Source organism: Ctenocephalides felis, unplaced genomic scaffold (assembly GCF_003426905.1).
Source record: "Ctenocephalides felis isolate EL2017-DRISC unplaced genomic scaffold, ASM342690v1 CF-g0.4_SCAFFOLD_00451, whole genome shotgun sequence".
Lineage (NCBI taxonomy): Eukaryota > Metazoa > Arthropoda > Insecta > Siphonaptera > Pulicidae > Ctenocephalides > Ctenocephalides felis.
This window is the reverse complement of record NW_020536605.1, coordinates 12,379-37,291: the sequence shown is the minus strand read 5'-3', so window position 1 is coordinate 37,291 and position 24,913 is coordinate 12,379. Positions and strand designations below refer to the sequence as shown.

The window sequence follows — 24,913 nt, the reverse complement described above, 5'->3', positions numbered from 1 at the left end:
AAATATAAATCATTCAATAAAATCATGTAGAAAAGGACAAAGTTATCACAACAGACTTAAAGTTATACATTAACTAGTTTAAAAATAAATATTATAATAAATATGAAAAAAATAAATTTTTGCTGTAGCTTACTGCAAAGTATAGAAAATAAAAATCTTGGAAAGTATGCGGATGAATTTTATGGAAGGCAATATGTAGAATTATATTTATATATAACTATACATATTGATGATGAATAGAATATGTTCAACAAAAAATTAGCTTTGTTGAAAAATGCAAATAAAAATAAGTAGTTTGCTATACTGAAGTTAATATTATACATAGCAAAATGTCAAGAAACAAAGGTTTCTTGCAAATTGTCATTTGTTAAAAATCTGACACTTCTTTCACGAGTACGATTTATCTGTACTGTGCACAGAATTCTTTGTGAAACTCTGCGAATTTATTTAACATATCCTTCAGCATATCCGTCTGTGGTAAGATTGTCGTTCTGATGTGATAAGTCCCTGGTTTTTGCCCAAATCCTGATCCTGGCACGATGCATATACCTGTTCTTTCCAGCAAAGCGAATGCGTAGAATACATCTGGTGACTTACCAGCTTTGTGAGCTGCTTCTATGGCTTTTGGTGGCAGTTCTATCATAGGAAAAGCGTACATCGAACCTTGGACAACATTGCAAGAGAAACCTTCGAAACTGTTGAAGGCATCAGCTACGAGTTGAGCTCGCTCAGCTAAAGAATTGAGCACGTTTTGCTTTTCTTTAATAAATAGATCATACGAAGGTTCACCTGGCCGTGGTGGATTCACCTAAAATTTTAGATATATTTTGTGATACTACTTGGCCATGAAAAGTTATATTAGTAAACTATTATATTCTAATACAATATTTTGTAACTAAGCATTTAAGTCAAACAAGCTGTTCAAAAACTTTATATGAAAGTATTGCCGTTTAATGAATACAGAAAATCAAGCTGTTAGCCAACTAAAAATGAATTATGCTCTATGAATGATTTTGTTAATAGAATTTATTAATTGCATATATTAGACGGGACATTCGAGAGATATGTTTGATATTAGTATTTTAAATGTTTAACTAGTGGTGCATGGCATCGTGCCTTAAGGCAAATTGCTGGAACTTTCTGTACCAGAATTAAATATTCGAGCAAAAAATTAATAATCAATAAATATTGATCAATCATTATTAACAATTGTTTTAAATATTTTCAAACAGATAATTATAATTACTATATGTATGTATGTATATTTATTCGTTTATATAATATACAGTGACGATCTTATCGCTCAATACACTTGAAAGTGTTTACATTAAGAAGAAATGCTGAATGAATCCATCTAAGGATATAAAGAGGAAATTTTGAAATTTGCTTGAACCGTATCAGTGAACTTTAAAAATTAAAGTATTAGTACGGAACTCATGTTTAGTACTCATGTTTCAAATCTCTATATCTGATAATTTGATATGTATATGTCTAATGATCATTTGAGACCGCTAAATATATTTTTTCACATTTTCCTCTGTATCTCCGAAACCGCTGGGCCTGCTTTCCCAAAAATTCAACTAATCCTTCATTTTGTCAATACGCGTAAAATGTTGGATCATTCAAATCGGGCGCTCCGTTACCTCAAAAACTGAATACGATTTTTGGCACTTTTTGCCCCGTATCTTCGAAACCGCTGGTTCCGTCTTCGCCAAAATCTAATCAGCACGTGTCCCCATCAGTAGGAATCGAATGTTTCATGAACCATTTAAATCGGTTTATCCATGCGCCCAAAATCGTGGACCAAAAATTTTATCCAAACATACACACGCACACACATTTTCTAAGGCAAGGGCGAGCAACCTTTTTAACCCGCGGGCCAATTTAAATTTTAAAATTTTATGGCGGGCCGCACGTAATTTATATATATATATATATATATATATAATATATATATATATATACTAGCTGACCCGGCAAACGTTTAGCCACAGGAAATATTTTTAGAAAATCATTAGTAAAAGAAATGACTAACTAATTCTGAATGTATAATTATGAGGTATATAAATGAGGGGCAACTAACACAAATACATCGATGATTTACCCACTGAAATGCTGAAATACTAACATCCATATTTGAATTATATTACGCTATGCTTAGCGAAACGAGTGAGGTTTCAATAACTCTGAAAAAATTCAGTTTTTCTCTCAGAAACAGTTATATCTTCATATATATATTAAAATTTTAATTTTTTTCGCTAAAATTGCTCCTTTTGCAAGACAAGTACAATAGGATAAGTCTACAATCAGTTATTTTTATTGAATTAACCCTTTCGTTGCCAATATCTAAGAATTGTTTTTAAAATGTTGCAGCTGACAGATAAATTTAGGATTTTTTATAAACTCAGAAAATTTTGATCGAATTTCAATTAAAAATGTTCACAAAAATGGCGATAAAAGTAAATTCATCGATCACCGAGCTATGTAAAAACTGATTGGACTACTTAAATGACTAATATATAATAATGAAAATTTGGAGTTGTATGTAGTTTACCATTCCGCATTAAAAAAATTAAAATAAAGAACAAAAAATTGCTTTTTCTTTTTGAATGAAATTGAAGCTTTTTTATAAACTCAAAAGTCTGAACTAAAATAAGTCAAAAGATTTATTGACTGAGAGCGGTAATGTAATTGCAAAAAAATTAGAAAATTGCCACAAGAACAAAATTCAAAATTAAAAAATATTATTTTATATAATTACGAGTGTATAAGTGTTTATAAATATTACTACAAAATAAAACAAATAGTTGAACAGAAAACTAATTTACTTGAAAACTTTAATAAGAATTTGGCACTGCTTTTATATAAGCTGATCAATATCAGCCGTTTTTTTTTTAATTTTGTTCTTTATTTTATATTTTTTAATACGAAAAGTAGCAACACGTATGCAAATTTGAATTTACTCAGTTTTGATATGTGCTATTTTTTTATGAATTTTATGGTTGAAATAATACAAGTCCACAAAAAAAAATTGTCTTAATTGGGTGTGTGACATGTGCTTTCAAATGTAATAATATATAGTCAAAATTGGGACACAAATATGGAAAAAAACATTTAACAACTGGCCAATCCTCAATCTAGATTTTTTTTCTTAATGGATTAAACATTTTTCAGCTATTAATTATTATCCTTCTCTATTCTGGACCTGTGTAATTGTACGCACACATACGTACTTCCAAAGAAAATTATCATAATTTGATTTGCGTTTTGTTTTTCAAAAGCGAAAATAAAATATTTATAACTGTAGTAGAATAGACACTTTAGTGAAAGAAAATTTGTCAGGGCTAACATTAGATTCATAAAAAAAAACGATGTTTACTGAAAAAATACAATTTTTAAATCTGCATTATATTGCATGCTATATTATTTGCATGGTGAATAGTGAAGAAAGCATTTACATGAAAACAGCTGTCTTGTTACCTTTGAACATTTGGAATCACAATTAAAATTTGTTCACTTTTTTTTCCTAAATATGAAAAGCGAAACACAAGATTCTGCAAAAGATATTATGATTTATTACCAAAATTACGAAAGTACTACAATTGTTCTTTCATATCCAAAAACAATTTATAAATATCGCCATTTGGGTCGTATACTCCTGAGCATTGCATCACCCTTAAGCTAACGTACTTTAGTATTAAAAAACACATTCACGATGATTGTACCCTCGCGACTTTATAAGATTTACTTATTAAATTATTTTAATAAATATAATTTGTTGTTGCTATGCTCTCGGACAAGTTTCTTGCAATAAATTAATATTTATTTCATCAGGAAATGCATTTTTCTGTGAACAACAGTTTTTAACAGTATTTGACTGACAACAAAATTAGTTCTTACAGCCGTATTTGATAAAATATCTAGAAAATAATCTGTTGTTGAGAAATGCTTGGCGGGCCGCAGAAAAGCATCCGGCGGGCTTGCTCATCCTTGTTCTAAGGTATGTCAAAATGTTCACAAACCTTTGATACGTAAAGATATGCAAAAATTTTCATTTTAGATTTTTTAGGATTACTATAAATTACCCTACGTGAAATTAATAAATCTACTTACCACAGCGTCAACTGCCACTTGACCAAGAGTGGCTGGTCCGAGTACGGTGGAGGCTGCTTTGAGCAACATTGTCCGAACATCAGGATGCAAGTTTATAATTTCCATGTAACCTCCTCTCAAACCGCATTCTCCATGCCAACCCTTAGATGTCGACATGAAGGATGCCAATTCTATACGATCGTAAGGTGGGCCCATTTCTTTCAGAACCTTAAAAAATATTTTTTATTAATATTCATAATATGCAACTACTATGTATTTAAATATTAAACTAATGGGGCGCATGGCATCGTGCCTTGAGGCAAATTGCTGGAACTTTCCGTACCAAAAATTATTTTTTTTTTAAAACGTTTAACATTTTTGAAAAAAAATTACTCTGAAAAAATTAGATTTTTGAGAAACTACAAATTTTTGACAAAAATTTACTTTTTTTTGAAATAAAAAGACTTTTTAAAGAAAAAACTAGCTGTAAGTGGAATTCTGTCTTAAGGCAATTCAGGCATCGTGCCTTGAGGCAAATTGCTGGAACTTCCCGTACCAAAAATTATTATTTTTTTAAAAACGATTAACATTTTTAAAAAAAATTCACTTTTAAAAAATAAGATTTTTGAGAAACTATAAACTGGACAAAAAATTACTTTTTTTTGAAAAAAAATTTTTTTTAAAAAAAAAAAAAAATTTTTAATTTTTTTTTTTTTTTTTTTTAATTATTTTTTTATTTTGACATATTGTGAAATATCTGAACTTTTTTTTCAAAGCAATTGTACTGCTTTAACTGCATAGGGACAAAATATAAAGCGCATAAGCGCCGCGTCGCTCTCTAACGCATAAGCATTGGTACGGAACCCATAGGAATGTTAAAAAAATGTATACTTATTGTTAAAATCTCTATAAATATCTGATAATTTGATGTGCATATGTCTAATGATCATTTTTGACCGCCAAATGGCTCATTTTTTTACTTTTTTCTTTATATCTCCGAAACCGCTAGACCTGCCTTTATGAAAATTTTATCGATTATTCATCTTGTCAAGACAAGTGAAATGTTTTTTGAATTATTCAAATCGGACGCTCCGTTCTCTTAAAAACTGAGTTACCGTTTTCGGCACTTTTTGCCCCGTATCTTCGGAACGGCTAGACCTGCCTTCGCCAAAAACTAATCAGCACGTCTCCTTATCAATACGAATCGAATGTTTTTGGAATTATTCAAATCGGTTGATCCGTGTTCCCGAAATCGTCGACGAAAATTTGTATCCGCACATACATACATACATACATACATACATACATACACACACACACACACACACACATACATCCATTTTTTCTAAGGTATGCCAAAATGTTCAGAAACCTCTGAAACGTAAAGATATATAAAAATTTTCATTTTCGATTTTTTTGCGATTACTATAACTTGCCCTACGGGAAGTTAATTATTTTGAAATATTTTGGAAATTCTGAACTTTTTTGCAAAGCAATCGTACTGCTTAAACTGCAAAGAGATGAAATATGGAAGCGCGTAAGCGCCGCGTCGCTTTTCACTTTTTTTACTAGATCTCCGAAACCGCTAGACCAGCCTTCATGAAAATTTGGTCAGTTCTTCATCTGGTGTTAATACAAGTGAAATATTTTTTGAATTATTCAAATCGGACGCTCCGTTCTCTTAAAAACTGAGTTACCGTTTTTGGCACTTTTTGCCCCATATCTTTGGAACGGCTAGACCTGCCTTCGCCAAAAACTAATCAGCACGTGCCCTTATCAATACGAATCGAATGTTTTGTGAATTATTCAAATTGCTTCATCCGTGTTCCCGAAATCGTTGACGAAAATTTGTATCCGCACACACACACATACACGCACATACACACACATATATACACACACACATACATCCATTTTTTCTAAGGTATTCCAAATGATACATAATTTATGTATCATTATTTACCAAAATGTTATATTTTTACTTTTAGTCATTATTAAAACTTTATTCACTTAAAATTTTGAATTGAGTCATTTTCATGACAACCAATTAGTCGAATTACAAAAATCGAATTATAATTGGGTAAAGATGCATTATGCATTATTATTTATGAAAAAATTTGCATGACCTATAAATGTTTAATTTTTCTCCCATAATGTTCATGTAACTATTAGTTAGAAATTAACATTGTTTATGTGATTGTTAATTCAAAATGTATATAAAAAATATGCTAACTATGTATTTTGTTCTTTCTGGTATGATTTATTGAATTGTGACACACATCAAAGAACAAAACGTTTGAAGAATTGTCAATAATTTTTATACTACTTTTTCTCTCCTTTTATAGTTCATATATTCTCAAATTTATGGTTTTGAATTGATAAGTTCAAATATCACTCGACCTTAATGATAAGGTGAAGATGAAATTATACGATTTTATAAAAAAAATATTTAATCTGTAAATTACCATTTATAGCAAATCAGAATATTTATTACAAACTATGCTGGATCTTCTAATTATATTTTAAAAATAAATGTGAATTCAAATTTGAAGTGCTGTCATGACTCTAACTCTTATTGTGCTTAATAATTATTATTATTATGCTTATTAATTATTGTCTTCTAGACAAATATTTACCTTTTTGAATGAATGGAATTCGCACTCTTCCGCATAAACATTGTCTTGATAAACTTCATCAGCCATGATCATCAGTCTTTCTTTATGAGCGAATTTAATAATTTGTTCTATATTACGCCTTGTCAATACTTGTCCTGTAGGATTTCCAGGATTCATTACAACAATGGCTCTAGGTAAAATGTTATTGTTTCTTCCTTCTTCGACGGCCCTTTTGAGTTCGTTCATATCAAGAGCCCAATTGTCTGATTCATTTAAATAATATCCAATCTGGCCCATATTGAATTTGGCAACATTCGCCGAATAGATTGGAAATTGAGGAATGGATACCAGAATACCTGAAAAAAAGCATTTGATAAAACTATTAGGTTCAGCACCTAAATTATTAAATATATCACGATCAAACTTCAATAATCATCGAATCTTCTAGCATTAATGAATGTCTTATCATTTCACTTAGTATATTGATAGCTCATAAACTACTTCACTGTATATTAATATCATAAAGATGACGCTTTTACAGTTTTATTAAAGTATAATACAAAGTATGTAATATAATATTGTGTAATAAGCTATTACAACTATTGTTTTATTACTAATAAAACAATAGTTCAGCTCATAATAAATATTTAATAGATAATAGACAATGAAATTAAAATTTTTCGTCATGGATAAATAAACCTCTAAATTTTCCTGAAATTTTAGGACTGCACTATGTTAATCATCATTCTATAATACTTCATTTTTTATGTCTCTTTTTAATTTCAATTTGTTACTTCTGCTAACATCAAATTTCTTAAAATTTTAATTATAGTTACAACATTAGTTAGTTTTGATGAAATATAATAAAAAATAAAGATACTCTTGCGAAAGAAACGACATACATATGATTTTTTTAAGATTAATAGTGACTAGTATAAATTTTCTGCTACCTTTTTTTTTGCAAAATCATTATCCTAAAAATTTATTTAGTGTTAACATCAGTTAGACATTTCAACATTTGGCATGAACGTTAAGAATGAATGAAACATATAATCCCATAATATTAAGGCGACAAAGTTATGCTAATTCGTGAGGGGGAGGGGGGTATGGTAATTATGATTTTGAAATAAATACAATAAAAATCTAAATAAATCTTTTTTAAAATCAGAAATCCTGACTTTTAAGTAAGACCTTTATTATTGTTTTATTATATTATATCATTCTAGCTGATCCGGCGCACTTTGTTGCGCCTTAATGGCAATAAAAAAGCAGTTTTTTTTAATAAACTAACGAAATAAATAAAAATAAAAATAACATACCAACTAAATGTAAATTAACAACTTTCAATATATAACTATTTACATTTTTATTATAAATTTTGAATTTATGTTAAGAAACTATGTTTTAAAATTATTTTTTTTTATTAATTTATTATTGATTATACATATTGCTGATAATAAACACGTCAAATACTCTATTTAAATACGTATGAACAAATATACATAAATACCTAAGTATATAAATAATTACATTCCCATTTTCAAGAAATAAATTTCTCCATTGTCCAGATGGACATCTGGCATCGCTTGCTATTATTAGGAATTAATTTATTTGCCACTTTGTAATAATTTTCTGTGGTAATTAAAAAATTTATATTAATATATTTGTATCAAAACAAACAACCGGTTGAGAGTTAAAATAAAATATGAATCATCAAATCAAATCAAATTTGAATTTGAATAAAAAACGTCTTTTTCCTGGCAATAAACTGCCTCCCTGCCAATTTTCAGCTAAATCGGTTCAGCCGTTCGTGAGTTATAAGTATTGTAACTAACACGATTCTCTTATATATATATATATATATATATATATATATATATATATATATATATATATATATATATATATAGATTTTGGGATCTATATATTTTTTTTGCTTATAATCTCTTTATAAAATTTTATTCAATTTTCTTCGAAATTTTTCGACACTTTTCGAAATCTCGGGACAGTCCAAGACAAATTTCTGAATCCAGGACAAATATTGCTTTTAGAAAAACCCGTACAAGGTGGAAATCCGAGACTCTCCCGGCCAATCCGGTACGTATGGTCACCTTAATAATATATACGTTCTCTGCACATTATAGTAATTTATTGGATTTGATTCTTATTTTTGTAAATTATTGATGTTAAATTGTAAATTATGTTATTGTAATTACAAAATTATATATTTGTAATTACCAATATTCATTACAAATGCAGAATTGTTAATAAATAATGAATATAGCATAATAATATTAGGTATCAGTAAAAAATAAATGAAGAATGTGCTAAAAATAATTTCTAATTAGTAATATAGCGAGTATCGTATGATTAGTACCAGGTTTATTGCAAAATGATACTTTCACATTTAACATGCACTACTTTCTTAATGCATAACGCGGTGCAGGGTTTATGCATTGCAAGCAAAATTGGTAGACGTAAATTATATATTTTAATGTAAAATATTACAAAATGAATATATTTTAATTGATTAAATTTATTATTTTTTAACGTTTCTAGATTTTCAATTGCATTCCTACTTCCATGCATTACATATTGATATATGGAATGTAAATCTATCACAGAACTTGAATCTTATTTTGAAAATATAAACTGTAAATTGATCAGTATTTGTTGTGATTTGCTTATTAATGTATTTTATAAGTTTTTATTAATGTATTTTTTAAGTTTTTTTAAATGCCATCTATTATTAAAATTTAAAAATTTGATAATGTAACTTCATTTATCAGAAATTTTTGTTCTTTCCAATTACCTGTGCAACCATCATTGAAATTGCTGTTATTGATTAAAACTAGTGACTATCGAACTATTTGAAACTAGCTGTAAGTGGAATTCTGTCTTAAGGCAATTAGGGCATCGTGCCTTAAGGCAAATTGCTGGAACTTCCCGTACCAAAAATTATTATTTTTTTTTAAAACGATTAACATTTTTGAAAAAAAATTACTTTGAAAAAATAAGATTTTTGAGAAACTATAAATTGGACAAAAAATTAGTTTTTTTTGAAAAAAAAAATTTTTTTTTAAAAAAATTTTTTTTAAAAAAAAATTTTTTTTTTTAAAAAATTTTTTTTTTCTTTATTTTGACATATTGTGGAAGATCTGAACTTTTTTTCAAAGCAATCGTACTGCTTGAACTACATAGGGACAAAATATAAAGCGCGTAAGCGCCGCGTCGCTGCCTAACGCATAAGCATTGGTACGGAACCGATAGGAATGTTAACAAAAATGTATACTTATTGTTAAAATCTCTATAAAATATCTGATAATTTGATGTGCATATAGCTAATGATCATTTTTCACCGCCAAATGACCCATTTTTTTACTTTTTCCTCTATATCTCCGAAACCGCTTCGATTCGATTCTTCATCTTGTCAATACAAATAAAATGTTTTTTGAATTATTCAAATCGGTTGATCCGTGTTCCCGAAATCGTCGACGAAAATTTGTATCCGCACATACATACACACACATACATACATACATACACACACACACACACACACATACACACACACACACACACACATACATCCATTTTTTCTAAGGTATGCCAAATGTTCAGAAACCTTTGAAACGTAAAGATATATAAAAATTTTCATTTTCGATTTTTTTGCGATTACTATAACTTGCCCTACGGGAAGTTAATAAATAGAGAACTAACTATAAAATTCTGTAATCTTTATAAAAATGAATGATGTAAAATTATGAGTAAAACGCTTTAATACAAATTAAGAAAATGATTATATAATTTAATTATGTTATGAAACAACGAAACGAAAATATTCGTTTTATGCTGAATTAAAGCACGAAATTTGTTAAATAACCAAACTTTTATGCGAGATACGTTTCACGTAATACGAATAGCCTTCATGTAGTAGAGAGAACAAATTTTAAAATAATTAGTGGGGTGTATGGCATCGTGCCTGAAGGCAAATTGCTGGAACTTCCCGTACCGTGACGAAATGTTTGAGAAAAACAGAATGTTTTCAAATAGATTATTATAAATATTGTAACATTGTCTAATATTTATAAGAATTATATAAACTGAATTGCAAAGCTAAAATTATTCGTGTAAAGTATATTAGAACTTTAGTCAGAATTAAAAATAAAATCTGAATTATTACAAAAAAAATGATACATTTTTTTTTTAAATCAAATATTTTGTTAAAACAAGCTGAATGTTCTTTGAATCATTTAAATTGGACGCTTAGTTCTCTCAAAAACTGCCATTTTTTGCACATTTAGCTTTATATCTTTGAAATGGCTGGGCCTGCCATTGCCAAAAACTAATAATCACTTTTCCCAATCATTAATAATTGAATGTTTTTTAGATCATTCAAATCGGATGCTCCGTTCACTCAAAAACTTTATTTCTATTTTCTGCACTCTTTGCTCCGTATCCCCGAAACGGCTGGACCTGCCTTTGCCAAAAACTAATCAGCTCTTCTCCCTATCGATAGGAATCGAACGAATCGAATGTTTTTTGAACCATTCAAATCGTTTGATCCGTGCGCCCGAAAACGTGACTGGAAATTTGTATCCATACATACACACACACATCCATTTTTTCTGAGGTATGTCAAAATGTTCAGAAACCTTCAAAACGTCGAGAAATGTAAAAATTTTCAATTTCGATTTTCGGCCCGTTACCCTACGGGAAGTTAAAAAAATACATATTTACAAATTTTGTTGTTCGAGTTTAAGTCAAGACAATTTTTAACGTTAGCAAATGTATATGCTAATCTTGATTATTTTTAAATTGCTCAATATAAGGTACAACTAGAGGTGCATTGTATCGTATCTCAAGGAAAATTGATGGAACTTTCCGTAAAAAAGTTTTAAATTTTTTTGAAAATTCTGAAAAAATAAAATTTTCGAGAACTTTGTAATTTTTGAAAAAAATGATTTTTTTGAAAAAAATGTTTTTTTATATATTTTCATCTCTTTTTCAAAGTAATCTGGCTGTTTTAACTAACTGATAAAAATTAGTACGGAATCCATAGAAATGTAATTTATTACTATTAATGTAACTGAAAACACTTATTACTACTATTTATTATTACTTACTTATTATTCCACAAAATTTAATCAGTTCTTCAATTTGTCAATACAAGTAAAATGTATTTTAATTATTGACATCGGACGCTGCCTTTGCCAAAAACTAATCAGCACGTCTCCTTATGAATAAGAATCAATAACGTTTTTTTGCCAACTACAATTTTTTCTAAGGTATTCCAAAATGTTCAGAAGCCTTTGAAACGTAATGATTTAAAAATTTTCAATTTCGATTTTTTCGCGATAACTATAACTCACCCTACAGAAAGTTAATTAATAATTAATTTTACCTGCTTTTTTATCGCCTTCATTGCATGCCAACAATTGCATCAATTCTGTGATCGCCCCAGTTGCTCCACAGGTAAGTAGTACATCTTCTGCACTGGCCGGGATGCCCCCATCTCGCCTTTGGATATACTCAGCTATATGTTGTCGAATAATTGGTATACCTGTTGATTCGGAATAGGAACCAGCCGAATTTCCCGAACAACTTGCTAAAATAGCTGCTGCCCTTTCCTTTGCATCAGAAGGAAAATCAGGACTGTCCATCAAAGGAGGAAAAGCCACCAGGGCTATCACCTTTATGAAAGGAATAAATTTGATTAATAAATTGACATTGAAAATCAAAGGCCTTTGTAAAAATAACTATGCAAATAATTATGCAAAAACCTATTGTAGTATTAAGTTCTAAGAATTAGTGCGTTTAGCATTTGATTTAATGAATAGTGAATGAAGCACGACATATGCAGAAATTTTAATTATTTGTATGTAAATTATTTTGATTAATGCTTAAAACTCATAAATATTATCTTATTTAATATAAGTTAAATTGAAGATGCTTTCTTCATAAGCCAGCTATAGATTCATCAATTATTAAATCTATTAATTATTGAAATTATAATAATTCTTATGTTTCATGATCTTTACTGGAAACTTTATGAGAATTAAGTTAACTGATGCTATAATTATTGATTAATTTTTTTTTCTTTAATTTTAAATTTCATATAATTTTAAATATTTAGAATTATATCAATTACAATTTACTGGCATCATAAATTCATGATATTTTTTCTCATGTGATTATTTGTTTATATATTTATCTCCCTTTCTATCAATCTTTCAATTCAATTAATTAAATATTATTAGTTATTTTGTAATTAAATAAATAAAAATTAAGTTCAACTTTTACGCCTCCTCTAGACTATTTTTTTGTAATTAAATTTTAGTCGCAAAGTTTACAAAAATTGTGATGCCTACAAAATAATTTTTGCTATTTAGACTTAATTGACAATAGATTTGAGGATGTTGATTATATATATCTTTTTTTACTGAAGTCAGCCAATTTGGCTCATATAAAAAATCGATTTTTTATTGAAAATAGGCAGTTTAAATGATATGTTTTTTTAACTAAAAATTCTGAATAAACATTTTTAACACTTAATCAAGTGGCATCGCCATACTGGTATGTAATGTATCAATGTATATAGTTTTATATGTCTTCAAATCAAATTTTATAGCTGTTTATTTTTTATGTCTGTTTCATCAGAAGATTCATTAATGTGATAATTTTAAATATACTAATTGTTCAAAAAATCAACAAATCAAATTAATAGACAAATTTTGAAATTAATAATTTCCAAAAAAAAAGAATATATTACCTGCCTGATGAAAGTAATATATTTTTGTCCCATACCATGACAATCGCCAATATTTGCTCGAATGATGCGTGAGAACGGCTTCTTCACACCCTGAAAACATTGTAAATAGTGAAAATAACTATTTGGCAGTTTCAAAAGTACATCTTACTTATAATCTTAATTTCTATTATTAATTAATATTGTAAACATAATTTAAAAAATTAATATCCAATTCTGGTATACCACAAATGCAAAAGGGTTGTTTTGAATTGCATGAATATATACATGATATAATTAATAAATAATTTTTTTGCAAACCTGTTTGATTTCATTTTCAATTTCAGCCGCCCTGATAACAATTGGTCCTCGCACGATGTATTCCATAACTTTAATATTGGGATTGATTTTGTCAAAGGTGATGAAGTAGTCATCTTCACTTGTATTATAATCTGGTTTCCTAGAAGACTGTGGTTGTGCACTCAAATGTCTTAAAACGTTTTGAGCCGATTTCAAATTTTGAATGTTCGATCCAATGAGAGTTTGGCAGTTTGAAATAACGCGCCCGATTCGATGCATTTTATGCCACTACTGCAACTACCACTACTATCAGTTATACCCGCAAACAAAAGTTGTAACCTTCAAAGTACAAGAAAACCAGTTATAAATTACATGTCAGACGTTATGCGTGATTTGCAATGAAGTTTTTTTTTTCAAAATCAAGATAATATCTACCCGGAGTGGATTGATTATATCTTGAGCGAAATCCCGAAGTTTTCAGTTGCCGTCTGAGACAAGAATAAATCTATACTTCAGACTTGCACGTTGCTTTCATAGAAAACACACTATTAGCACTATCAGCAAGAAAACAAACATGAACTGTTAGTAATAATTTGTTTTAAGTTAATTATTGACTCATTATTTTTATAGTAATTTGAAAATATACAGAAAATTTTAATAAATATTTTTGTGACACACAAGTATTACAATGTTTATTTATTAAATCACTTCAACTAAAACTAACTGAAGAACTTAATGTTCTCCTACCTGATTTTATTGACACAGCCTTCCTTTATAAAAAATATAATTATTTTTTAAATATTTGCCAACGTAATGCACTGATCACACAACAAGACTATTCCCAGTGAGTGAATGACTTTATTGTTGAATATGTTATGAGTTAGAATACAATAGAAATTTAGAATTTGCACAAATAAGCAATGTTACGATCCAATAATTACTTCACCACCAGTGACACTAAAAAAATCAGTTGTTCTTATCACTGATGCTTCGGTCTAACTGACTAATAAATTGTACTTTGTTGAAATATGATTTAGTTTATAAAAAATCATTGCGTTAGCAAGCACGATCCTCAATCTGAAGGTCGCGTTTTTGAGAAGCCACGTGCTAAGATACGCGAATTTTCGCGAACAGTTTAGAAAGCAAGAACGTACAGTTCAAGCTATCTTTATGCTGTAGTAGTTAATACTGTCACACTATGCATATAATATGATTACTTCTGAAACTTAATACCGAGTAAACAATAAAACCAAAAAACTCATAATTTTGCATGTGTTAGCTAAAAGTTCGCATTTGTCAGTCAACAAATGCCACAATAAAAGAAGTTTTAGGAAACTTCGAGTCATAGTTAATTATCAAAAGCAATGTGTGAAGATACTTGATTATTTACAACAAAAATTAATAAAATATTGAATAAAAAATAATTTATGCAAATATGTGAATTTCAATATAGTAATTAAAAGTAAAAAATGAGTTTTAAAATGGGTACATTTTCATATATAAAGGGTGTTTTATTTACGATATAACACTAGTGGTTTCCTTCAGATGGTGAAAGATATATGATATGAGGTGTTTTTGGGCATCCATCCAATAATTATAAAAATTTAATGAAGAAAAATGTTTTATTGTAGTAGCATACCTTTTGAGTCTTTATTTGTCTCATCTTTAGTGCATACAAATAATCAAAACAAAAGCACAAAAATGCAAATACTAGGTTACAAAAAATAAATCTAAGAATCAATTGCCATGAGTTGATAAAAAGTACTTTTATAAATCTTTTCATTTATTTTATTAACTTTCCGTAGGGAAAATTTTTATATATCTTTACGTTTCAGAGGTTTCTGAACATTTTGGCATACCTTACAAAAATGGATGTATGTGTTATTATTAATGATACAAGTTTTCGTCGACGGTTCAACAGATTTCAATTATTCAAAAAACATTTGATTGCTGTTTATGGAGACGCGCTGGGTTCCGTACCAATTTTTATCCGTTAGACGGCGACGCGGCGCTTACGCGTTTCGATATTTTGTCTCTATGGAGTTAAAGCAGTACGATTGATTTGAAAAAAAGTTCAGAATTTCCAAAATATTTCAAAATGAAGAAAACATTTTTTTTCAAAATCTTTTTTCCAAAAAAAATTTTTTTTTCAAAAATTTATATTTTCTCAAAAATCTAATTTTTCCAAAGTAATTTTTTTTCAAAAATGTTAATCTTTAAAAAAAATTTTTTTTTGGTACGGGAAGTTCCAGCAATTTGCCTTAAGGCACGATGCCATGCACCCCACTAGTTTTAATATTTAATTAATTTTTTTCTTGTTTTATAACTAAGTCTACGTTTTGATACTTGATCTGTGTCATCATTCAGCAAATTTAAAATACATGATTGTCTACAGATAAGCATTTTTCTGCCTAGTAGGCATTATAACCTCTCAAATAGTTTTTGATTTAAATTGTTAGTTAAGTGCTGTTATTCTTTATTCAAATATTTTTCAAAAATATTTTTTTAAATTATTTTTAGTAATTCAAGATTTTATTGTTGTCTTGGTACATTAATATTCAAAGATGTGTATAATTGATGATGATGACACACATCAATTATTGAAACGTATAATTATTAAAGCATGTTTTTTAACTGTTTTTAGTTCGACAAATGGGCTGCTAATTATTTCAAATATTTATTCGGGAATGTTAAATCATTTTTCAACGTTTCGAGATTTACTTCTTCATGAACTATTGATAACTAATAAAAAAATATTATACATTTATACAATTATTTAATTATTTCAAAATTGAGAATTTTTACTTTAACATTTTTTTGGGTCTCTTTTAAACTAAATTATTTATCAAACAAGATTAATCTTCTTATAATTACAGAAGATAAATAGACATAAAATTATCTGGATTATAGATGATAATCAGAAATAAACTAAAATGATTATACATGATAAACATACGAACATACAATTCAAAATTCATGTATCTTTAAGTATACATGTATTTTCAAACGTAGTTTTGAGTACATTTGATGTATGTTGAGTATCTGATTTATATGAATATTTAATTAGTCATTCAAAAAGTTAATCTTTTTTGAGACACCTTAAAAGTTGAATAAATATTTAAGCATCAAACAAATAATTTTTATTAAAAAAATTAAAGATCTTGAAAAATAGCTATTAACTTATAACTATCTTGAAAAGAGCTATTCAGAAAAACTTAAACATAAATATATAAAAATTTATACTATATTAGTATTTTAATTTTATATTTTAATATATATAGTCATCAAATTAAATTTAAAGATATAAAATTTAAAGAGCACGACTTTTGCATATCTATTGAATATATCAATGATTCATTTTTTTTAAATTATAAAAAATTAATAATATAGAAAATTATGTTTGAAATGTTTACTTAAATAAATATTCATTTAGCGTGTTATGTTTTTACACCCTGTTGACAAGTTAAATCAGTCAACAAATATACAGAATAATAATAAATGTATGTTTGAGAAATTCCTTCTAAGCATGGAGGTTAAAAAAGTGAGTTCATACATATCTCCAATTACACCGTGCCATTAAAATGTCGAAAAATTGCGATTATAATCCAGTTAATTTATGTGAATTTATTTCCACTATCGACTGCTTAATGAGATAACCTTTTGTATTTGACCCGCTTTACGCAATAAAACTAAACACGTAATTATACATATTCAATTTGTAATCTCAAAATGATTAAATTGTTATTCAACTTCCCTATCGCTAAAATTAAAACATTTTTTAAAGATTTTTCATGCTGCGAAAAAATAATTCTAGTATTAATGTAATAGCTGCTCATAAAAGATAGGTTCACTTCATTCTTGTATTGATTTGATTTAATTGCTGTTTTATTTTATTGCATCAAAGCTATTTCGTTTATATATAGATTTGTAATAATTCATTAGATATTAGAGAAATCAAATGGCAAAGTTTGAAATACTATAACATTACTCAAAATTATCACATTATCAGAAACTTTTTTATTTATTATAATAATTACAATTAAAAGCTTGAATTTTGTAAAAAAAACTTGTGATTTGAATTATTACTACAATATTTTGAACAATTTGCGTAATTGCAATCATTTTCAACTTTACGTAAAGTAAGTTATAGTAATCGTCCGAAAATTGAAAATGATTTTTTTTCACGTTTCAAAGGTTTCTGAATATTTTGGCATACCTTGGCAAACCTCAAAAAATTAATGTGTGAGTATGTATATATGGATCAACCGATTTGAATAATTCAAAAAACATTCAATTCGTAATGATGGGGAGAAGCGGTAATTAGTTTTGACAAAAAAAGGTCCAGCCGTTTCGGAGATACGGAGCTAAATGTGCAAAAAATTGTAGTTTTTGAGTGAACGAGTAATCCGATTTGATTGATTCAAAAAACATTTTACTTTTGTTGACATTATGAAGAAACGAATAGTTTTTGAAAAGGTTTTTTTATTTTATTTTTTTTCTAATTTCTACAAAATAATATTTTTTGAATATCATAACTATCTATGCAATTCAGTTTTAAGCATTTTAGCTTAGAAATATGAGATAAGATCCATCATTCTGAGACCGCTTCATTAAATTTATTTTTAATTTTAATTTATTTTTATTTATTATTTACTTTTCATATAAACGTCTTCATCCAATGTATAAGACCCTGTATTTTGTTTATAAATTACGAATAATGAATGTTTATAAACAATATTCAGATTAATCTGTTTGAAAACATTTTACGATACGGAAAGTTCTAGCAATTTGCCTCAAAGGACAATGCTATGCACTACTAGTTGAGTTATATTAACTGAATATCAAATCATTTGATTAGTTGGGTTCATTTAATTATTATTTAAAAATAATAATTAAATAAATGATATTAATTACATAAAAATTTTCTTACAATATTGTATTTTTAGTAGTAATAAAGTAGTTTTAATATAATATATAAAAGTATAATATTTTCCTATACTATATTTAACATTCTTAATCGTATATATATTATATATATATATATATATATATATATATATATATATATATGATACATAAAATTTAATCAATGAAATTAAATTACGAGTTCGAGGTTTATGAATTATCTTACACGCGCCTCGAAGCAATTGGTCGTAAGACTAAAAAATTATATTTGTTATTATAATTATGTATTACATATACTATTATCTTGTTATTATATTATATCGCTATTTATATGGGACACACTTTATATCAGCAATGTTTTATTTTGGTCAAAATTTAGCATATGACTAGAAATCCGTGGGCGTAGTTTATTGCTCTCTTTATTTTGGGATATTTTAATTTTTTTAATAAAATATTTAATTCAAAATTATTGGGATTTATTATAAAAATAAATTGAAAAGTATGGTACAGATAATGTATAGATTTATATTTTATAATTGATTTCTCAAGTAAAAAATCTATATTTTAGCCAGAAAATCAAATTTGCCATTTTTATATTTTCTCAATGGATTAAGTCATACTATTCGTTTTACACAAAAATTGGAAATAGCATGTATATGCCAAATTTGACCTTTAGAAAACTTCTCAAAACCAACTGCAATGATTTAAAAAAAATTAAAAGCCATTTGATGAAACTCGATTAGGATTCGCGTTAGATAATTTTGCGACTGTAGACTTATATATTATAATTAGCAGGTAAGTGCAAAATTTTTGAGGCGTAAATAAAATATATTTTTAGAACACTGGGTAGAATAAAATGCGTTGAATAAATAAAAATTAATCAATATAAAAACTTATATGTAGTTTTTTTTTGGACGATAAGTAAAGCGAAAGCTATTATCAAAATAAACATTTGTACTATTTATTGTCACAATTTTAAAATTTACTAAATCTCTCATTAATTAAGTTGAATAATTTACATTTACACATATCGAAATGTTCATGTAACTAGCAAAAACAATATGCCACTTACATCTATTTTTTTAAATATATATACTTACCCGATACATTTTTTTATTGAAGTTTTTAATTGTGTTTTGGTTTCTTCCTTAATTTTAGACACGAGATTTTGAACATTTCTATCAGCTGAAAAGTTTGTAAAAATCGTTTAATTTTTTGCATGCTGATTCAACTACAGCACTGGGCTAACTCCATGGTATGAGCAAACCATTTTATAACATGGTGAATATAATGTATACTATTTGTTTGTATACATTATTTCCCGTTTTAGAGTTAAAATTTTAATTGGAATAATAAAGATATTACATAATAATACAATATATAACTTGATTAAAAATATAATATAAGAAAATTCAATTGCCCTTCTTATGATGATTTAAAAATGACCTAAAATGAACGCCCTTACACTAGAATACTCTCTTAAAGATTTAATGTTATCTCAAAATATGAGAAAGAGCTAGAAAAATCTTGCAATGTAATTAGTGCAATTTTTCATTTGTTGAATAAAAATAACTCAAACATTTAGAACTGCATTTTACTAATGTTAGAATTCATCATACATGATTCATAATTATTATAATTGTGTTATATTGATTTTTATATACCTGAAACTATAAACTAATTTTACATATAAAACAATACATATAAAATAAAAATGCATTATTCTGGCATTCAATCTTTTAGTATAAACTGATAAAAATATATTAAAAGTGAACCTGATCTAATATGAAAATTAAAATCTAGTTCGATCCAGATTTTTTTATCAAGTTTAAGTTAAACGAACTACAAAATAATAGTTTCATTTTCAGCGTGCGCAATTCAAGAACCCGTATTATCAATAATGACTTAATCCGCTGATATCAAAGTTATAAGTTCATGAGAAACATGCAATAAATTTAAATGTGTAATCATTAAGATAGTTTGAGTGCACCGTCATAATTTATCATGTTTATAGTTGCAAATTTTGTCTTACCACTCATTATTGAAACAAATCACTTTTATCAAAGAAGCACTAATACCAATGAGATAACTGATTGAGTATTTGCACAATAATAACAATTTGGGTAACAATTAATATATCCTATGAATTAAAAAAATGTGTTGTTGTTCTATTTTATAAAATGCTTATCGTTCCCATACAAGCTAGTTGAGCACATCACATTTATAGTCTTATTTCGTCTACTGCACTCGCAACTGAATTTTGCCAAATCATTTCTGGTCGAGAACATTTTGGTCACAAAATCAGACGATTAAAGCAACCGAGTTCAACTCAATAAAGGCAATTTTCTAATTCATTGTATTAGACTACCGGCAATACACGGAACAATACTGTTCGCACTGTGCAAAACAACTTGTGCGTATTTGAATAAATGTTTGCAATGATTAGAATGCCCTTCAAACAAAGTTTGCAGCAGATCGGATTAAAAAATCGTGAACACAAAAATATATGTAAATGCAGATTAATATATTTTCGACATGATGCATTGAATTTAATGTAACAACAATATATTTCTTAAAGCAAACAATGAAAGTCGAGAAACAGAAGAATTAGTAGCAACACATTCTAATACTGGATACAATTGTATTCCAAATATATACCGATTTGCGATTCAAATAAAATAGTGTGCAAATACTTTTCGATTAAAATAACCACGATTTCTAAAATTTCTCAATAACTTAATGACGGGTGCTGACTATTTATATACATTAGGTACTTGTTAACTTCCCGTACGGTACGTTATAGTATTCGCAAAAAAATCGAAAATGATTTTCAAATATATATCTTTACGTTTCAAAGGTTTCCAAACATTTTGGCATATCTCAGAAAAAATGAATGTGAGTGTGTGTGTGTGGAGATAATTTTTCGTCGATGATTTCGGGCGTACGGAAGAACCGATTTGAAAAATTCAATCGATTCCTATTGATAGGGACATGTGCTGATTAGTTTTTGAAGAAGACAGGTCGAGCGTCTTCGGAGATATGAAGCAAAAGGTGCTATAAATGTCAGTTTTTAAGAGAACGGATCAACCGATTTGAATGACTTAAAAAACGTTCGATTCGTAATGATGGTAAGAAGTGGTGATTAGATTTTGGCAAAGGCAGGTCCAGCCGTTTCGGGCATAACGAACTAAATGTGCTAAAAATAGCAGTTTTTCAGAAAACTAAGCATCTGATTCGAATGATTCAAAAAACTTTCTGCTTATTTTGGCAAAAAAAAATTTTCCAAATTTTTTTTTGTATATCGAAAATACGAATTTCGGGCATAACGAACTAAATGTGCTAAAAATAGCAGTTTTTCAGAGAACTAAGCATCTGATTCGAATGATTCAAAAAACTTTCTGCTTATTTTGGCAAAAAAAATTTTCCATTCCATTCAGATTTTAATTTAAATTCTGGCTAGAGTTCTAAAGCTCACTTATATACTTTAAATAAATGATTTTAACTTTTTAATTCAGTTTAGATAACTCTTATGAATATTAGACAACGTCGGTTTATTCTAAATTTTTATTTTTTTATTATTCATTTATTATTTTACAGCAATCAGAACAGTACTTATATTCTATGAGCTGCATTGCTAATATATATATAAACTAAAAAGAATAAACTAAATAAGAATAAATAAAAATAACATAAAAATAGTAACTAATAATTATAGTAATATATAATAATAGTAAATAATAAAATAATATAATAATACTACAAAAAAAAATTAAATTAACTTAACTAACATATTTCGATGATTACTTAAAAAATATAGAAATTGTTCCATTAAACAATTTGCTAGATTAGGATATTATCCATTGGTGATTTACGCTTGAGCCTCCTGGAATGTGGCATCTCAAGCAGTTGTGCAACTATTTTATTTGGATGGGCTTCTAGTTTTTGAAAGTGGTGGACACTGAAGTTTCTTATTACTTCCTCGATATATAAAATATTCAGATCGTCATGTATGGTCTTGTTACTGACGAACCACGGGGCATCAACTATCTGTCTGAGTATTTTTGATTGGGCACGCTGCATTAATGCTATATGAGACTTGCTGGCACATCCCCATAATTCAATACCGTAAGTCCATATAGGTTTTATCACTGTTTTATAAATTATTAATTTATTTTCAAGGAATAATTTTGACTTGCGTCCTAATAGCCAATATATTTCTGCAGTTCTAATTTTTATCGCTTTTACTTTTGAGCAAATGTGATCTCTCCAGGTCAGTCTACGATCAAGATGCATACCCAAGTATTTGACACAATTATTACTTGGTATTTTTCGTCCATAAAAGTAAACACTTGGGCATGTTGACTTGTTGAGAGTAAACGAAATATGACTCGATTTACTTTCGTTAATTTTTATTCGCCATTTCCTTGTCCATTCCTCAATAATATTAAGATGGCTTTGCAGATTGCTTGATGCAACAGATGCATCGATGTGTGTTGAAAGTACTGCAATATCATCAGCGAAAGTTGCTGTTATGGTCGATTGTAATGTTGGAAAGTCACTTGTAAATAGAATATACAGTAAAGGGCCCAAAACACTTCCCTGTGGAACACCTGCTTCGATTTGATGAGATGCTGAAGTATTTAAGTTAACGCGGACTCTAAATTTCCTACCATCAAGGTAGGATTCTAGAATATTGTAATACCTACTTGGAAGTAGAGAGCCAATCTTGAATAAAAGGCCTTTATGCCACACCTTGTCGAAAGCTTGGCTCACATCTAGAAAAATCGCGGAACAGAATTTCTTAGCCTCAAAGGTATTATTGATAACGCTTACAATTCTATGGCACTGTTGAACTGTAGAATGTTGGTTCCGAAAGCCGAATTGATGGTCTGGAAAAATATTTGTATTAGCTAAGATGTTTTGGAGTAGCAGTTTTTCAAGCACTTTCGAGACAATAGGCAAAAGGCTGATCGGTCTATATGAAGAAACCATGTTTGGATCTTTCCCACTTTTATGTATCATTTTTACTATGGATGTTTTATAGAAGGTTGGCCAGTAGTTTAATCTTATTATCGAATTGTATATATAATTTAATAAGATAAATCCCTTTTTGGCATTTCTTTAAGCATTCTTGAAGTCACCAAGTCAAATCCAGGAGATTTCCTATTCTTCAGTTTAGCAATTTCTTTAACTATCATTTTTAAAGAGAAGAAGTTTATACTGTTTTTCAGAGTTTCACTAAGGTAATGAAGTCAAACTGGTGTCCGCTGTATTTGAGAGATCTGGATTAGGTTGAAAAACTGAACTCAGATATTCAGCAAATAGATCAGCTTTTTTCTGCGTCACTTCTTGCCCAGTGTAGGTGATTGCGCTCATCCCATCGAATAGTGGATTTCTAATTTGAGGTTTTTGTTTGTGTTTAATAGGATTCCAGATTGAATTATCAAATCTATTAAGATTTGATACATACTTGTTAAAGTTCTGGTTGGAAATCTCTCTGAGCCTCAATTTAAGCCTGTTGCTTAAATTATTAAAAATATTTCTATCCGAAGGTAATGACTTGATTGCCATTTGCGTCTTGCTCTCCTTTTATCTGCTAATAAATTTTTAATTTCCAGGGACAGCGATTGCTCCTGCTTGACGGTTGTTTTGGAGTAGCTATTACAGCTGCTGCATGAAGAATTTCGTTAAACTTGTCAACAGCGTGGTCAATCTCTGCTGGATTTTTTAGACTAATTTTGAGATTTATCTTCTCTTCTATTTTTACAACGGTATAGCTCCCAGTTAGTTTTTGTTGAATGAAGTCTAACAGGATTACAGACGTTCATAATAGAAGAAGAAATAGTGGCAATAATCGGGGAGTGATCTGATGAAAGATCATAGCTTGGATTAACATCAGTATACTTTGAATTTAACCTTTTATTATAAAAAATCCAGTAAATCCGGCTTCTTTCTTATGTCAGAGGCCAGTAGGTTGGAGTTCCTGTGGAAAGAGTAGAATAGCATTGTTTGATCAAGCACTTCATAAGTGTTCTTCCCTTTGGATTGAATCAGTCTTGATCCCCAAAACGTGTGCTTGCTATTAAGTCTCCGCCGACAATAAATTTACTTCCAAGCGACCCAAAAAATCAGAGAATTGTGAAGCGCTAATCTTCCGGGGAGGACAATATACTGCAGAAATAGTTAATGGAAAAGAAGAAAGTTGAACTTGGATTGTTGTTGCTTGAAGGAATTCTTTGTCATACTTTTGGAG

The 24,913-nt window shown here is 28.3% G+C and overlaps 1 protein-coding gene across 5 annotated transcripts; it reads right to left on the bottom strand.

Moving 5' to 3' along the window:
• Positions 1 to 174: 174 nt before the first annotated feature.
• Positions 175 to 21,085, bottom strand: LOC113365217 (alanine aminotransferase 1-like). 5 transcript variants are annotated; one of them, XM_026606869.1, is made up of 9 exons: positions 20,693 to 21,085; positions 19,761 to 19,845; positions 14,191 to 14,309; positions 13,777 to 14,094; positions 13,480 to 13,569; positions 12,112 to 12,400; positions 6,729 to 7,063; positions 4,114 to 4,320; positions 175 to 808 (listed from the first exon to the last, which is right to left on the bottom strand). In XM_026606869.1, the coding sequence occupies exons 4-9, from the start codon at positions 14,032 to 14,034 to the stop codon at positions 401 to 403; spliced, it is 1,587 nt and encodes a 528-aa protein (XP_026462654.1). In that variant the 5' UTR covers positions 14,035 to 14,094; positions 14,191 to 14,309; positions 19,761 to 19,845; positions 20,693 to 21,085; the 3' UTR covers positions 175 to 400. The 5 variants fall into 5 exon arrangements, with proteins under 5 accessions (XP_026462654.1, XP_026462655.1, XP_026462652.1 ...); XM_026606870.1 differs by lacking the exon at positions 14,191 to 14,309 and having other exon boundaries at positions 401 to 808; XM_026606867.1 differs by lacking the exon at positions 19,761 to 19,845 and having other exon boundaries at positions 401 to 808.
• Positions 21,086 to 24,913: the final 3,828 nt, after the last annotated feature.